The 17700-nt window shown below is 45.8% G+C and overlaps 1 protein-coding gene across 1 annotated transcript in view; it reads right to left on the bottom strand.

Moving 5' to 3' along the window:
* Arhgap10 (Rho GTPase activating protein 10) overlaps positions 1-17700 on the bottom strand; it is a 295503-nt gene that overhangs the window by 4693 nt on the left and 273110 nt on the right. The window contains exons 23-24 of the mRNA XM_013522864.1: positions 6781-6933; positions 5059-5150 (exon numbers count right to left, since the gene is read on the bottom strand). Coding sequence (XP_013378318.1) covers positions 5059-5150; positions 6781-6933 — 245 coding nt within the window. The remainder of the gene's footprint in view (positions 1-5058; positions 5151-6780; positions 6934-17700) is intronic.

Genomic DNA, 17700 nt, shown 5'->3' with positions numbered 1-17700 from the left:
CTGCAACTGCCTAGACTCACAGCTGGCCAGGGGCAGGGAGACCCCTTATCCCTAACACCAACCACAAATGCGTTCATGGGGAATGTAAATGTAAGGACGAAGCCCCAAACCTCTCCGCAGCCCACGGGAGAACTTCCAAAGCCCTCCTTCCTCCCTCACTTCCCTCCTCCGGTTAAGCACAACCTCAGGGCAGCCCACGGCAGAGGCAGGACTACGCGTGCCATGCTGCTCTGACAAGCAGGCATGGTCTAGCAGGAGGGGCCTTCTCCACAGAGAACTGACTTCTTCACGGTGAGGGCTCTGCCTTTCCCTGTTTCTGGGCAGGAGAACCTGCTGCCATCACTCCCTGGGGCCTTCCCTGTGCACCATGGTCGGCACTCGGTCTCGGTCAAGGAGCCCGGCCCTCCCTGGGCCACGCAACCTTTGCACAGCCGTGTGCTGGGAGGTCGTGCAGGGCAGGGGCACTGATCAGCCCTGAAGATCAGCGGGTCTCTTGCACACATGCTCCAAGAGACAACGGACTTGGACAAAGAGAAAGGACAATGACCTACAGACGGCTTCCTCTCACTGGCCGACGCTGGGCTGCCACCAGCCACAGCCCCCTGTAGAGAAAGGGCAAGTAATAGCAGTTCACTTCAGGAGGCTTGGAGACATGCACAGGACACAGGAAGATGGGACAGCACTCACAGACCCTGTGCCGCCACCTGCAAGCTGCGAGACCCTGGCAAGCCGTGCATCCTCAAAACCTAGTGAGAGTTCCCACCAATGCTCCCTGCCATTTAATGTGTTTAACAGCACTGAAACATGTACATAAAACTCACCACTCTGACCGTGTGAAAGTGTACAATTCAGTGGCATTAAGACAAGTCACGACATTGTGTAGCCATCCTACTATGTGCAGAACTTTCTCATCTCAAACCAAAGCTACGTGTACATTAAGCAGTAATTCCCCAGTCTCCCTCTTCCAGCTCCTGGTGGCCTCCACCTTATTTTACATCTCTAAGAATTTGCCAGTCTAGGTATCTCACATAAAAGGCACCACAATACCTACCCCTTTGTGCCTAGCTTATCTCGTGCACCCAGGCTTCAAGCTTCATCCAGGCAGTAGCACGCACCAGGGAACCCTTCCTTCATGGCTCAGTAATCTCCTTTTGTGTGTGCAGCCTGCCTTCTGTTTGTCCATTTAGAGCTGATGGGTGTGCAGCTTGTCTCCGCCTTTTGGCTACTGTAAGTGCAGTAGTGCTTCTTTGTCCTGTAGCTCAAGGATGTTTTTCATTCTCTGACCCCAGCTATACTTAAAACAAGGTTTTATCACACAAGTCCATACCCCAAGTAAAATATTTTGCTGCCCTCTGAGCCTCACTAGCACCATATTATGTGTAGACATCTGGCATTTATCATTTTTTCCCCCTAAGATTCCCCTATGTTACAAATATATCTAGAAAGAAAACCACTTCATTGTGAGGGCCACACAAGATCAACTTTCCAAGATGAGGCCAAATGTTTTTCAAGGATTATTCTGTCTATTTGAGACCTTTAAATATTAATTACCAGAGGCTTTTACGGATTACTCAGGGTCACACCTGCTCCCCAAGCAAATGGAGACATCATGTCTATGCCTATGAGCCAACAAGGAGCCCGGGGCCCACAAGAACCCAACCACACCATTCAGAGCCTACAAGCTCCTGCAGATCCACCCCACGGGGTCATGAATCTTTCCAGGCAGCCCAAGACTCAACTTCCCAACCCAGGGAGATCTGGCAGCTGAAGGGCCCCCAAAGTCTACTCCTAGAGTTCCTCAGGCCCAGGAAAAAGCAGAACATCAGTCAGCCTGAAACTTCACAACAGAGCTCTCTCTGGCAAGATTTGGAAGACATTTCCCCAGAACTGCAGAAGCAAATCGTCAGCCAGGAACTTGAACCCTTCCTGAAGTCTAGACCCACACAGTGACAGCAAAGAGCAAGGAGCAGCTACGGAGCTATGTAATTACTAAAGACCACCTTGCCATCCGCTGGTTTAGAATTTCTCGCCATGGTAGATATTCCAAACCCTGTAACTACTGGCAATGTGGCCCAAGGGTCACTCTGACCTGAATTTTGTTTTTTTAAACTGTTGCGTAAAGGAGCACAAGAAAGATTTGCATGGCAGGAGCTTGGATGCCTTCTGGAAGATTCCAAATGGAGAAGTGGTCACAAGAAAAATGTCTCGGGTGTTTCAAGAACACTGAGTGTCTATCACTGGTCTGCGGAAAGGGCGTGTTCCTGGAGACACTCTTGCGGGTTCAGCTGTAAATGGTGGCCACTTGGAGCACTGCCTGGTTCTACAACACTGAGATCCCATGACCTGCCTGTATGGCTTGCTCTGTGTCTGACTTTAGAAGAAAAGACCCCACAGCTACTACAGGAAGGGCTTCACCAGACACATCTAGAAAAGCAAGAGCTTGCTTTTAACTAGCTGAGCGATCAGCCACGCACAGGAGATAAAAGTAAACACAACAGAAAAAGCAAGCAGCCTGCTCAAGTGCCTTCAACATACACACTTAAAGAACCATCCCTAGGAAACAGCAAGTCTCGGGGTGCCAACCCCACACATCCTCTGCTAAGCTCATCAGCACCCCTATCAAAGGATCAGGAAGGCTCCTACAAGACACAAATCTCACATCAAACGACGTGCTTGCCTACTTGGGTAAGGAAGGGCTGTCAACACATCAACAGGCATCTCTGGAGAAAAGAGCCAGGAGTGAGAGAGTGAGGAACTGCCAAGACTCCCTGGTGCCCCAGCCAGCAAGTCTAGACTGAGTTGGACACTGGTACCATCTGGCACCAAATTAGAGGGAGACGTGACTTGGCGGGAAACACGGCCACATCCACAGCACACCATGATGCACCCGTGAGGCACCACAGCTAGGAACGTCGCTCGCAAACGTCGGCAGTACTCAAAGTCCCATCTTCCCGTAGCCCCAAATGCTATCCCGGTGACATATAAACGAGATCCAGGGAAATGGAGAAGGGGTGACAATGCAACATCAATAAGGCAGATAGCCCTGCAAACTAGGATCATGAATCTGATGCAAACATTATTAAAGCAGCTTGTCTAGGGTCACAAAGAAAGCAAAACAGCCAACGTCTGACCTTGGTAAAATAACTGCAAACTGTAATACACTGCCACCTGCCTTGAATCACCTCTTCTTTCAAAAACACACTGAAATATTCCCATGTATGCAGGTGCATGTATGTGTGTGCATGTGTATATGTGTGATTTATGTACACCTACATGTACATGTGCATACACACTCTTTTTTCCGGAGGACTTTCCTAAGTTGTGGAGGGATTTTAGAGTTGGAGAACTTAAGTCTCACGGGGCACTGACCTCCCAGCCCTTCTCCTTTCCACTATGCTGGCAGACCCAGATTTGATTTAAGCACAGACCCCCCATTCACATGGCTGTGATGCTTTGCCCAGCATGGTTCTCACTGGTCTGAGTCCTTGCTGGTCATGGGCTTAGGGTGAGAGCATCTGATCTAGTTCTGACTACTGAGCTAATAGAGCAGGTAGAGGAGGAGGAAAATTCTGGAAAGTATTCTCAGTCTTCCAAAGGAAGAGCACAAAGAGCAGATACCTCATTTTATGGAAGTCGAGTGTGGTCATGAGGCCTCGAACTAGCAGCCACTTTGCCCCAATCAGGGAGGCAAATGTACAAGTAGAGCCAGGGCTCAAATGTACAAGTAGAAAACAGTTCAGTAGAGATGGAAATGCTTTGGTCTTTACACATTCTGTAAGAATGTGCATTAATCAAATGGAGCACCCTATTGCCAGACTTATTACTGAGCTGATATAACCACTTGTGTCCAATTTTGTTACCTGCAGCCTAAGGCATCCTTATACATCTCCTACCAGGGTAACTATCTCACAAGAAATACTATGTAAGAAAATTCAGAAGCTCCTAAGGAAATACCACAGGAAGTAAAAATTCTTCACCATTTTTGAATGGGTGAGTTTCAATACTACTATCTCAGCTTTCCCTTCTACCATGTGCTGTGATGGTACATGACAGGTGTGGAGGGGGACAGCTTTGTGACTACTCCCCTACCGATAGAGTACATGTCTGTGTTACGGTTGTAAAGAACAGCTCTTGCTTTACTCCAAGAAGAAAGTTTCTTCATGAAGTATATAACTGTCGTGTTGGGTATTGGTGCTGTTGTTTGTTTGCTGATGCTATCAGGAGTCTCTGGCACTCAGGAGCACATACCGCGTTCTATTCTAAATGAAGCAACTTGCTTTCTAAAAAACAATCACCAGCAAATGTTGCATTACTGACAACACGCCACAGTGCATTGTGTAGATGTATTCCACAGACTCCAAACATTCTGGCTCATCAGCCATTCCAGGCATCCAAGGTTCCTGCTGCTTCCCTGGAACTCTTCTGGGGAGCTCCACCCACACACAACATCACTGTTTCCACAGTAACCAATGAATTTCATAATGAGCAGACTAGGGAGGGAAGAAGTCAAAAGCAAGGAGGAAAAAAAAATACATACACTAAGCCATAGGAGAAATCTGTGAAATATGAAGTCAGTCATAGCTTCTAAATACTTGTGTGCGAATGTTAAACATTCAAATAAAAATTCCCACTGTTGTCTCATTATGCAAGGTCAACACCCAAATTGGGAGATTCACATGCTTTTCAGGATGGGAAAGAATTGTGAAGCATAGGAATCCTAAAGGGATTAGAAATCAAAACAGATTCAGCAAACCTGAGGCATTCAGGAGGCTCAGTCAAGAATTCTGGGAGAACCAAGAAAACAAAGGAGGTAGATAAGAAGTATTTCTTAACTCCAAGCAGTACTAGCTCATTTCCATAAATGATGTGAATGGAGACTCATCATCAGGACAGCAGAAGCAGTGTTCCAGTCCCCAGCACAGAGCCCCTTGGTGCTCAGGATCCGGAAGCCAAGGGCCTAGCTCTCTCCTGTCCAAGGTGTTGAACGGCCATCGTCAGTGACCATTACTCTACGTGAAGACACCCTAGGGTGACAGAGTATCTCCCACCACCACTTACCATCCTCAAAAATGGCTCCTATTTCAAAAGATAACTCCGAACTGTGTTCTGCTTCACACGGGTACACTGCTCGAGCTCTCCGATTGATAACACTGCAGAAGGAACACAAAAAGATCCAACTGAAAATGTGAAGAACGGCGAGAGAAGCCTCCTGGTTGCCCCCAGCCCTGCCTCCTATTCCCTACATCGCATCATAGGTCGCTCATGGGGCAACTCCTTCTAGAAAAGAAAGGAACAGAGACAAGAACATCAGGCAAAGTCATAGCACTTGCTTTCCAAGTACATGGTAGGTTTCAAAGGCAAACCTCTCCCTAGAGAGCCTCTCTGGGAAGCTGCTGCTGAACTACTTGTCTAATTCTCCACTCAGCCTGGTGGGAAAAGCTTTTCTACCGCTCAGTGTTGTTGTAACCACAGGGTGCACTCACCTCCTAAGCCTTTCAGCTGCGCATTAGGAAAAGCATCCCCACGTGGATAGGCCAGCAGCGCAGGAGGACACACACAGCACATGCTAAACAGGCTTCCAGTGAGCCGCTGACCTCAGTCTGTGTGCCACGACCTCTGGGAGGGGCTTGCACCCAGGGCCCTGTGCGTGCAGGGCAAGTATTCCACCCCATGTTACATTCTGAGCCCTTTTTTGTTTTTTCAAGGTACCAGGGATTAAACCCAGGGCTCTGCACACGCTAAGCAAGCACTCGGCTATTTATCTACAAACTCTGCCTGTTTTTGTTTTTGTTGTTGAGACAGGGTCTTGGTAAATTGCCCAGGCTAGCCTTGAAGTTCCAATCCTCCTGCCTCAGCCTTCTACAACTGGGCTCACAGCATGTGCTACCACAGTAGACACTGATGTTTACTTTGACCACTCCAGAAAGGTACACCAGACTTGGCTTCTCCCGATTTGTCAAAATCTCCGGTGTACCCTTGTAGGAGAAGGAAGGAAACGATGCTTTTAGTCAGATATGAACCAAAGTGGAAGGAAGTGCTCCACCTCATCAGAGTTGGGAAAGCAATCCTGGTAGGAGCAACTTAGCCAATCTCCAGAGAGGTGCACTACTAAAGGTCAGCTCCTCTGACCTCTACAGAACCAGACATTAAATGGCCATGCAAGTTAACATTTCCAAGGCCCATTCTGCCTTCCTTTAAAACAAAGAATACGCATTTTTTATGTACAAGAAGTTCTTTCAAAATGACTAGTTTTAAAAATGCACAACTAGCACCAAAAAGAGTAGGTTCAAGCAGGCAGGTCTCACAGAAATCAAATTCCTCTGAGAAATGTACTGCTGTGTATCCACAGAGGGTTCTATATGTACTACAGACTAAAAATATTTCTTTAAAAATTGCATCTGTACTGAACATATACATACTTTGTTGTCATTCTGTGAACAATAAAGCGTAATAAATTATTTACTTAGCAGTTTAGATTGTATTAGATATTAATTTATCTAGCAATGATTTAAAGTATACAGGAGGAAATACACAGATTACATGCAAGTACATCCCAGTCTAAGAGACTGGAATACAGGCAGCTTTTAATTTATGTAAGAGGGTCCAGAACCAATGCCCTTAGGAAACCAAAAAACTGTGCTTGCTACTGAAATAAAGCAGAGAGCCACACAAAACTGGAAATGTTGGTCATAAGGTCCAGGATGCCAGGGGCACAGAACACAGGTTTAGAGCCCCTTCTGGGTGCCATTATATTTCATAATCGTGCTTCATACCACATACCTTTCCAGGGGCTTGTCAGCTCTGGTGGCAGCAGGAGAGGTGGGGAAAGGAGATGAACTGGGTGAAGGAGGTGGAACAGCTGTGTTGGGGCCTGGTGTTGTTGGAGACTGTGGGTTAAGCCACTGGGCCATAGATGATCGAGTTTGGCCTGGGCTAAGGATGGAAGTTGAAAGAACAAGATTAATAGCATGAAGGCCACAAAACTCCACATGTACAAGTCAGTTCTCAGAAGACCAGCTCCTGGATCTCTCCACACTAGCAGGAACACAGACTTCCCGATATCCTCCCAGGCTTCGCCCAAAGTACCTGTCAGCCACCCAAAAGTCAGCCACAAACTGAAACCAGAGCGATCACATTATACTTCTGCGGATTTGTGGGGAAGACCCAATCCTGTCTACCTTAGTACTGCGTCTATTTGCTATCACGTACCCAAAATGGCTTGGATGTTCAAGGTTTTCTTTCTCTTGCCCTGGGATTATGTTCCGATAAACCCCTTATAACTTAAAAATACTGTAAGCCTAAGATGCATTTAATGCACCTAACCTACCAAACATCTTAGCAATGCAGCACACTATAGAACATTTGTTGTTTCTCTTTGTGATCCCGTGGCTGGCCAAGAGCTGTAGATCAGCGCTACTCCCCAACACCAAGAGGGAGGACCACACCACATATCACCAGCCCAATAAATAATCATAATTCAAAACATGGTGTCAGTGGAGTGAATGTCACTCTCACATTTTCATAAAGTTACAAAATCCTAGGTCAAACCATCCTAAGTTGAGGACCACGTGCATTCATTTCTGTTCTATTTAAAAGGCAAATCACAAGAATCTTAAGTCTTTGCTCTGTAGCTGCCACAGATCAACAGACAATATTTTAATAGTTAAAGCACTCTCAGTGAATTCATATATGTGTGGCAACTCAGAAAAAAAGGACATTAAGAGTTAGGATACCTACAGAAAGAAAAAAGACTGGCACTAAAGATTAAGAAACCAATGAACAACAAATGATACAAGGGCTGGGGATTTAGCTCAGAGGCAAGCGCCTGCCTGGCAAGTGCAAGGTCGTGAGTTCAGTTCCTGGTACCGGAGAAAAACCAAAACAAATGATACAAGCACTCAGAACTTCCAAATTGAACAAGATGATCAATGCAAGACTTCTGGAGGGTTCTGTAAATACATAAATATGTGGTAGTCTGAATTCTTCAACAATCTCAGACATGGAGCCCTATGCCTATGATATATAAAGTTTCCTTCAGAAGTATAGTACAGAAAACTGTTTTGTAAAATCCTCACTCCATGCCCCATGCTAGGAGTCAAACCCAGGGCCTTGTAGATGCTAGGCAAGTGCTCTACCACCAAGCTGCGCTGCCAGCTCCTCTACTGAGTTATTTTCAACACCACTGTATTTAACACGTGCCAAACCCAGACACTCTTTACCACAAGTTCATCCTCTTCAGCATAAACCAGTTCCCATGAGCAGCTTCCTTGTCGTTCTGCATTGCTAAGCCCTGTTTTTGCCTTTTCTGTAGCAGAACCAATGCCAGGAGTTGTCCATTTTTAATTCAACAGAGCTCCTGGCTTGCATCTTGCCATGTCCTCTCACCAGGAGAACATTCCACTTGCACTGCTCCATGTCTTCATGGCCAGCATGGTCTTCTTGCTGGACCCCAGCTCACTGTCCGAGACTGCCACACTGAACTACTCTATGGTCGGTCTACCCCATTCTGTCTCCCAAGAGCCGCACGCCTCTCCAGGTGCCCCAGCAGCTTCCCTTCTACTGCCAGCCCTTCCCGCTTCTGCCTCACGCTGGCACTCTCTGTCCCAGCTTCCTCCTCCTCTGCCTGCACAGGAGACCGGGTACCTCTGACGCCTTGCCTCACCCACACAAGGGCGAGTAGGCTGGGATTAGTTGCTCCCTGGTGGTGTCAGGTATTTCTCTTGCCCTGTGGCAAGATCACGTCCTTAATTTTCCTATAGCTCTCAATAAGACAGCTGCAATGCTAGGCACATGAAACTTTCACTTAACATATGCAAACCAGTCCTCAAGTTCAAAGACCACAACTGGATTGTGTGAAGGACTGCATTATTAACTTGGTAGATATTTAATACACTGATTTCTTAAGCAATACTCAGAAAAAAGGGAGAGAAGCAAAAAGAAAAATTATTCTTTAAAGAACTTATTTACAATTCCCCTATCCAGCCATTCATTTGGGAGTCATAAAACCTATTTCATCCTAAGCCAAGGAATCTATAAATCTTAAAGAGATCTGAACCATCAGCTACCAAAGGCACTCAGTTCTTTAGCAGAAAATGAATCTTTAATGGCATCTTACTAATCAGGAAGGCAAAGGAGAGGAAGGGATGAGTGAAGCTCTGACAGGGAACTTAAGGCTACAGTCAAGCCAAACGACTGCCATGAAATCTCCCAGCAATTATTCAAGGTGCTTCCATGGTGGTGGTGGTGGATGGTGAGATGTTGTACCACACCCCCATCAACTCTGCCTCATTGTAAGAGGTCCAGAGATTAAGTGATGGCCCTCCATCTGCTCAGAGGGAGGACAGCTGCAGGGCAAAGAGAAATAATGTGACTATTTAGGAGGCCCTTTAAAAATAAACATCATCAATTGTAGAGCTATTACCTATTTAATACACCTTCATTTTTAAAAAGTTCCATTTTTCTTTAATTTTTCTTCATGAATGGGAAAACATCCCTTGGTTTTTAGAAAGTGAAAGAATTTTGGAAAGAGTAAGTGCAGACGATAAGGTGCTTAGTTGTCCCCATTTTGTCTCAAACTAGGAAGTCAGAATTAGCAACCCCTGGCCAAGGGCAAATTCTAAAATTCACCTGTTGTTTCTTCACTTTCTGAGAACTTTCTGTCGTTATTCCACATATATACATGATATGAGATCCGGCAGGAACTGATTTCCCAACATAACCTTTCACATTTCTCAATTAAATTTAAATCTCAGTATCTGCTTTCCTGGCTTTTCCCCGCAGTATCTCAGAGGCCTCGGCTAGGCACTCCTTGCACTTCAGAATCCCACGTGGGCACAGAGGCTGTGTAAGCTGCAGCATTCATCCAAGGTGCCAAAATGCAGGTCTGGAAGGAGTCCTCCTGGAAAGGAAGGATAAGTCTCGCGGAGAACTGCAAGCTGTGTGAAAGAGGAGACCTGTGTAGCTAAACAAGGTCTGGAAGCCAGAGCAGAGTGGCTGCTGAGACAGAAGGACTGTTCACAGCCTTGTCCTCTGGGAAAGAGCAAGGATAAGGTCAGAGTTGAGTAACCGAAGGTACTGCACTCATATAATGAGTCAGTGTGTCTGCCAGCAGAAGGCAGAGGATGGGCACTTACAGGGGTCTCCCAAAGCCAAGCTGCCCATGCGCCTTTGAGGGCTCAAAACTTTAAGATGAGCTTCATTATAATAACCATCTCCTACTTTCTAGAATCTGGATAATTCTCCTAAAAGGATTAAAGAAATTTTAAAACCTATAGTTTCTAAAAAAGTAGAGGGAACAGTATAAGAACCATTGTTGAACTCCTCCATCTTGCACGATGAAGCTCTGCATCATTTCCAATGTTTTTTTTCTTATTACTTGCTACTGTCTTTGAGTGTTTGATCAATCTTACATTCTTATGTGTGGTGGACTGAGCAGCTTCACTGAGGATAACAGTATGCAATGTAGCAACCATTGTTAATGCCTATCATTCCGTTCTGAGGTCATGTATTGTTTTTGTTGTTTTTGTGTTTTGATTTTGTCTTCATTGTTGTTTTGTTAGTTTTTGTTATCTTTAAAATTGAAAACAAAGAGGAAAGTAGTGGCCTTAGAAAGATTTTCTGCTGTTTACCATATCTTGCAGGAAGACTAACTGGGCTCTTCTTTACAGAAGGCCAGCCCATCGCACAGGCCTACCAGCTCTTCCTCAACCAGGGCTCCCTAATACATCCATACACACAATGAAGTCACCTCCTCTCCCGTTCACCTGGAATGGTTCTATCCAATCCACATAGCAGGTAGGAGACCACTTTCCATGGGTCTCTCCTGTTTATGAATATATAAGGGTCACGAGGTACCACACCGTCCCCCTCTGTTCGATTTTTTGAGGCTATTTGTAGGGCAAATGGCCTGGAAGACAGAGGTTTTATCTCCTTGGAGTGAAGCATAGTCTTTACCCACCAGAAAAGAAGTGGGTTTTCTGAGCTCTGGGCTCCTGTCCTGTAGCACCCCACAGGCAGTTGTTACCTGGCCCGCACTGCCTTATTCCATGAGAAATGGGACCCCGGGACAGGTGCAGAAAAGCACTGACACTCCCACTACTGTCCCTGCTGTGATTAGCAGCGTCTGTGGGGCTCACCAGGAATCCTGTATCTTCTGCAAGCGTCAAGCAGGTCCTAACAGGCTGAGCAGTCTGCAAATGGTAAAATTTCAGAGCATACACTGTTCTTGAGAGTCTCATCCTTAGAACTGAGGAGATATTCAGCTTGAGGGTCTTTGGGTTAAAGAGCAAAAATGACTGGATTTGAGAATAAAAAGTTCAACACATGCTAGAACAGAATAAAATAATTTGAGTAACTTTTTTTATCAATTCTCAAATTTAAAGTACTTTTTAAAACCTACTTATTACCTCCTTCCCACTGCCCCTCTAACTAAGGGTTTTTGATTGGCAAGACTCACTTGAGCAAAAACCACGGAATCGATTTAATGATAAGCTGCTGGTCATTTACACAAAGTACCCAAGGGCCACAAATTCCTTGAAAGCCAAGTTGTGGTCTGCAAAAAATGGAGAAGTCCACTCTTCCTCAAAAGCTCAGGACCACATTTGCCATAATAGAAATGACTTAAAGAGAACACTAAAATCTGTGTGCCGTCTTTGTAATCCAACACACTGAACTGAAAGTCTTCTCCTACGGAGGGACGCCTCCATTTTCCGAGAGACACCATCACCGGAATGTCTCCTCCTCAAGGAAAGGAGAACAGAGACAAGAGCATTTCACAAAAAACACATCAACATGTCACACTGCCGGCTCAGAAACACACTCCTGCAAACACCTCTAAGTCCCTGTGACTGCGACAACAGAGAAATTTGCAGGACTGGAGGTGTGGGAGTGGCAGAGGAGTTGAGAAAGACAACAGGCTGGAGACAGAACATGCACGTGTGTAAATGATGAGGGAACTCTCTGCTATAAAAAGAATCAAGGATCCTGCTTTGGAAAAACAGGCAGAATATCCAGGAAAGACCTATAGGTTTTGCAGGGGTGGTGGGGAGGTGAAGCAAAAACAGGAAATTATGGCAGTAGCTGTCTATGTGTACACTTTATGGGGTTTATTTTATCAAATGTAATAAATCAGCAGTCCAGGCTGCTTCTGAGTCAAACTGTGATCCGATATTCTCCAGTACCAGACTCTATGCTCCATGCATATTAAAAACTTTCTGGCAACAGAAGAGCACAAATGTTTTGGAAAGGCGGGAGGGGGCTAGGGCCTTAACTGCGAAAACTCACCACCAGCTGCACGGGGCCTCCGGAGAACTCCTGCAGCTGACAAACATTTCTTGCATAGCACAGACAGGACTGGCTTTGGGTGGCACTGGTGGTATAGGCATCTGATTCCACACTCTTGGAGCATTGAGCACAATTTAAAATTCAAGGTGGTAAAGCAGGGAAAACTGTGTCAAGAAATGACGGCTTCTCTGAGTGACTAAATCCCCCAAATACCAAGATATTTGACTATGACTATATGATATCAGAATCAAATCAGAAGTTTGCGCTGGGATGAAAAGATTTTAAAACCTCATTTGCAAGGTCTCTGAGCAGAAGCTAACACATTAGTGAAATGATCTTTCATGCCAGTCTGGGAAAAAGTACAACATAAGTCTGGAACAGCTGTCCTGGGCAAAAGTGTTTGAAAATGTTAATAAAGACAGAAGGAAATATTGTAGATCTGTATATGATTGGGAAATCTCTGTTCAGATAAATGCCACAGTTATTCCTTAGGTGCCAGAGAGGGAAGATTCCACAGAAAGCACATTGTCTGGCTCCAAACAAGCACATGGAGAGGGAAGAGAAGTGCAGAAAAGCCAAGGCCTGTGCCTGGAAAGTCACTGTCATGTCATCCACAGGACTGGATAAGGAAGCTTTCCTGCCCAGAAGGAGGGTCTGACATGGGCCCCTTGGGTCATCATTGATGATCTATTTGTCAGCTCCCGTGCTACGCTTTCGGGACATCTAGGGGGCTACGGCACTAGCTGCTCTCCAGGAGCTCCAACAGTTAGCGATCATAATGCAGCATGCAGGATAAGTGCCATGGAGAGGGGTATGAGAGCTCTAAGTCCTGGAAAGGGTGGGATTCAGCAGTAAGCCCTCTTTGGACAAGACAGCACGGAGCTCAACTCCATAAGCCCGCAGGGGCTGAAATATATCCCAAGGAGAAGAACGGGATACTCAGACGCAGGACCTGAGTTACTGGCAAGGAGGGACTGCCGAGGAATAATACTCACACGAACTGTGACTGCCTGAAGCGCCGCCACTCCACAGACAGCCCTGGGTTCCAAAGTTGCCGCTGCCACTGGCTGCCTGCATACTCATCTGCAGTTTCGACTTCCTAAGTCTGCACCTCTTTTTGGAAATAAAATATAGGATACTACTTGCTAGCTAGAGTCTGGGGTGAAAAGAAAGAGAATGGCTCCCAGTGCTGCCCAGAGGGGCACGGCCTGCTCCACGGGCCCATGCCCGCGTCATCTGTGACTGAAACTTGGCCACACAACTTAAAGTCTCCTCGGGCAAAATGGAGAAGGTCCCTATTCACAGGCTGGGTCAGTTCGTAATCTAAGGAGGACAGTGAGTCTAAAAATGCACAGCACTGACTGGAGAACAGTAAGCACTCAATAAATGCAGTGCTTATGACTACCGTAGTTGAGAGTCAGACTTTGCCTCCGTCCTAGGGCTACCTCATCACTAACAAATCATTCTGTTACCAGGAGACAGCAAATAAATTATGTCAGAGCAGAAAAATTACAAAGATGTTAAGTGGATCTGATCATTGGGAAAAAAAGAAAAGATAATTAAATACAGCGTGGAATCCTGGAACCTAAAAAGAACACTGGAAAAGAACACTGGTGGAATCTATATGAAGTCTTAAACTAACAGTACTGTACCAATAGTAATTTTTAAAATAAAGCTACAATGGTTCTGTAAGATGTTTACAGAGAAAGTGGGTGAAGGGTCCACAGGTACTCTGTATTACCTTTTAACTTCAACGTACATCTAAAACTATTCCAAAATAAAACTTTATCTTAAACAGAAGATCATAAAAAGAAAAACCCCAAATAAACTTTTCAGTCACTGAAACACTAAAGGCCTTTTGAAATTATAATCATGCACCTGAGGCAGCTGAAACCAGAAGGAAAGCTGGGTTGGTTCCATGCCAGGCAAAGACGCAGGACGGTTCCATCGGAATCACCTGCCGCACCCGTGGGCCAGCACCACACGGCAGTTAACTGCTACCCTCAAAAGTGACTCTTCAGAAATGTGGGCTTCACCAAGCGGATGAGTTTGGGCTCTAGATTAAAATAAAAGCTAGCGAGCTTGTTCTGTAAAGGGCCACACAGGAACTACTTCAGGCTTTGCAAACCACGAGGTCTCTCCCAACTACTCACCGCCCCCCCCCATCACTGTAAGGCAAAAGTGGCCACAGACAAAACACAACGGCCTGAATGTGGCTGTGTTCTCCTGAAACTTACTGACAAAAAGTGGGTGGCTTTGTGTCACCCCTGCTCTCCCCTGGACTAGATGGACTACATGAAAGCTTGCTTGGCTGGGCTAAAGGAGGCAAAGGCAGTAAGGTGGCAAACTCCCCATCACTTGAGAAGCCTTGTTTCCCCTCTAACCTCCCCGGCTTGGTGGCTCCAGCCTCCCTGATGTGTGCCTGGAGCGACCCTGCAAACACCAACTGCTTCACAGCAAAAGGTCCCTTCCATCACCCCCACTGCCTCTCATCCAAGAGAGAACAGGCCAGCTCACCAAGCCAACACACAAATGCCATCACTTACTTCACCCTTTAGAGAAGCCCGCCTTTTGTGGGGAGAGAGTGTGAGTAGGATAGGAAAGTCCGTGGCACCTCACAATGGGGAAACCAGGCACACTGCACACCTGGTCCTCAGCTGTGAGATGCTGAGGGCCCTGAGGGCTTCTTTTAACAAGAAAGGACCACCATCCTTGTCATCCGACATCTTGCACCGTTCACCCTGCAAGGGGAGCATGCTTGGTGCTGCTGTAAGAGAACAGTGTTAGAATCACACCTCTGACCAATCTTCCACCGCAAGAATGCCTTAAATCTCATCTTCCTTCCTTCCAGATGATCCCTGTGGAATCATGTAAGAGGGCTGAACCTGAACTTGTCAGCTGAACAGCAAGGAACTACAGCTTCATTTCAGAAAATAATGGGGCGTCAGGGTTGTACTCTTGTGGGGTCACTCTCAGGAATGTTTCTAACAGCTTAATTATTGGGTGGAAAATAGCTGCCACCTAACGTGAAGGCTGAACACACAAACAGCCAAGCACAGCTCTGAAGAGGCACAAAATTTCTCTTTAAAAAAAAAAAAATGTGGTTACTTACCAAGCTGGCTAATGGGTTACCTGTTGTGACAGGTGAGCCACTCAATGTGCTCAGAATAATTTACAGATCTGGCTGAGTCCCAAGGGCTTTCCCATTCCTTGCCCATGTGGTAGCCAAAGGCCAAATCTCAGAGAGCCAGGGAAGCTAGGAGAGGAGGTCAGGGAGAATCCCCCAGTCATCACTAAAAACAAGGTTCAGGGCCACAGCTCCAAGACTACCAATGCTATCTCCCTGAGCTGTCTAGTGCGATGATTATATAACTGATGAACCAGGAAGCTGGAGTTCAGTTAGACTAAGAAGATTGAACTGGCGGGGGGGTGCGGGTCTCCCCCAGCAGGTGGCTGTGCAGAGTCTCAGGGGACCCGTAACTGCGTTTTATTACATGACATATCTTGAGACCTCCCTCACAACCAGCCAGAGTGGCGGTTACCTCCCTTTTACAGCTAATCTTGCTAAGCCTTGGTTTGCTTAAATAACTTATATAAGGTCTCTAAGGTTTTAAGAGGCAGGACGAGGAAGCAAATTCAGACCTGCTTGACTCTGAAATCAGTGCTTTGCCAGCCTGACCTGTCTCCAGATTATAGAAAAAGCTCATGAGGCCCCTGAGATATAGCCAAACAGACCATAAACAGGAAACAATAAATTCCAAGAGCATCAAGATAATCTCTACTGTAATAACAAAAAAAGAAACTAAAAAGAAAAACCCAAAACAAGACTAACATAGCACCTGACAATTTTAAAAGTCTTAAGCAGTCCAAAAGCTACTCCAAAATTTAAGCATGAGTATTTTAGAAAGTCAACTTTTCATTATGGTACTTTACAGTTATAAGGATGATCAACATTTGGGCTTAAAAATAAAACCTCCAAATTTCAGAACTTGCAGTCACACCACAACAAAAAAAGTTATGGCTTCAGCCACACACAAGTGCCCAGAATCCAACACAAATACCAAAATTACTCTAGCAAGCCACAACAGATTCATACTGATGGTCGTAAAGATACTGGGCAGTTGGAATGGCACTGTTTCTATAGAAAGATGGAAGGTAATAACTTAAGGAAATGAAAAGAACAAGAGTTGTACCCCTAGAATAAACGTCAATAGACATGTATGCTCAATGGCCCAGTACAGTAACCGTATGATTAGCGTCAATCAAGAGACTGACTGATGCTAGAAATAGCGATAATGGATCATATTCCTGGTAAAAAGATTAGGATGGTGCCAGACTGCAAAAATCAAAATTCCAAGTCTCTTGGCTAAGCTGGAGGGGCAGGATGCTGTCCTACTCTATCTCCCCAACTTGTTGGGTGATAAATGTGCAACAACCACATTCAAGTGTTTATTTCCCACAGATCATTGTAACCCACAGCTGCGTGGCTTAAGGCAAGATTAGGGGGTCCCTCTGCAAAAAGAGAAGTGACCAGCTCACAGCCAAGCCTGTCACACTGGGCTTGGGGGTCCAATTTGAACCATGGCTCCACATGCAACTAGACAATTCCAATCTGTACAATAAAAGTAGCCTAAGGTAATCGTAAAGTAACAAGGCAAGAAGGTTGGGAGTCAGAATTCGCCTGTGTCCCTCACTAGTCACGTGGCTCGGGCCAGTTTTCCGACACACTTTGTTCCCCTACTCTCACTATCTTTAAAAATGAAGCTCTATCTACCCTGCTGGGCTGACATGAGCATGTGGATGAACCATCATTTAAAACAAAGTCTGGAAGCCCACAGCTCCATGGTCTTTGATTCTAAGAAATGTAAGAGTGGAAGTAACTAAGCCTGTCCACAGTCTCAAAATACCTGTCTACACTAAAACAACTCATTCTACAGCCCTTCTGGATCCCAGTCCTGCAAGACATACAGAAAGGAGAAATCCTCTGAGCAGGATTTAAAAGCCTGCTATGGACTCACAGCAAGGTACCATGTGCCCCCTGTCTTCCTTAGACTCAGCCTGCCTTAAACTCCAATCCCTCTGAACCGGCTCCGTGGCCCTGCTCCTTGCTGTGGCACAGGCGCGGGCGCTGCCCTCAACCCCTCCTTCAGAGTACTAAGTACCGCACAGCACATCCTTCTCTAGGAAGGCACTGGTTCCACTAGAGACCCAAATTCCTGGCACTCACCACATTCTGGAGCCAGGGTCAACTTAGAAGAAAGAAGACTAAAGTTGTTAACCTTATGAGGAAATAAAGCTGGAAATTCTTATAACTGGAAATTCATTCCTCTGGGTGAAATATGACCCTCAATCTCTGTTATGATCCAGATCTAAACAGGCGCCTAAAGCCTCACATGGGTGCAGGTGAGTGGATTATGG

This window comes from Chinchilla lanigera, unplaced genomic scaffold (genome assembly GCF_000276665.1).
Source record: "Chinchilla lanigera isolate Chin_1 unplaced genomic scaffold, ChiLan1.0 scaffold00070, whole genome shotgun sequence".
In the NCBI taxonomy this organism is placed as follows: domain Eukaryota; kingdom Metazoa; phylum Chordata; class Mammalia; order Rodentia; family Chinchillidae; genus Chinchilla; species Chinchilla lanigera.
This window is presented reverse-complemented; position numbering and strand designations above follow the sequence as displayed.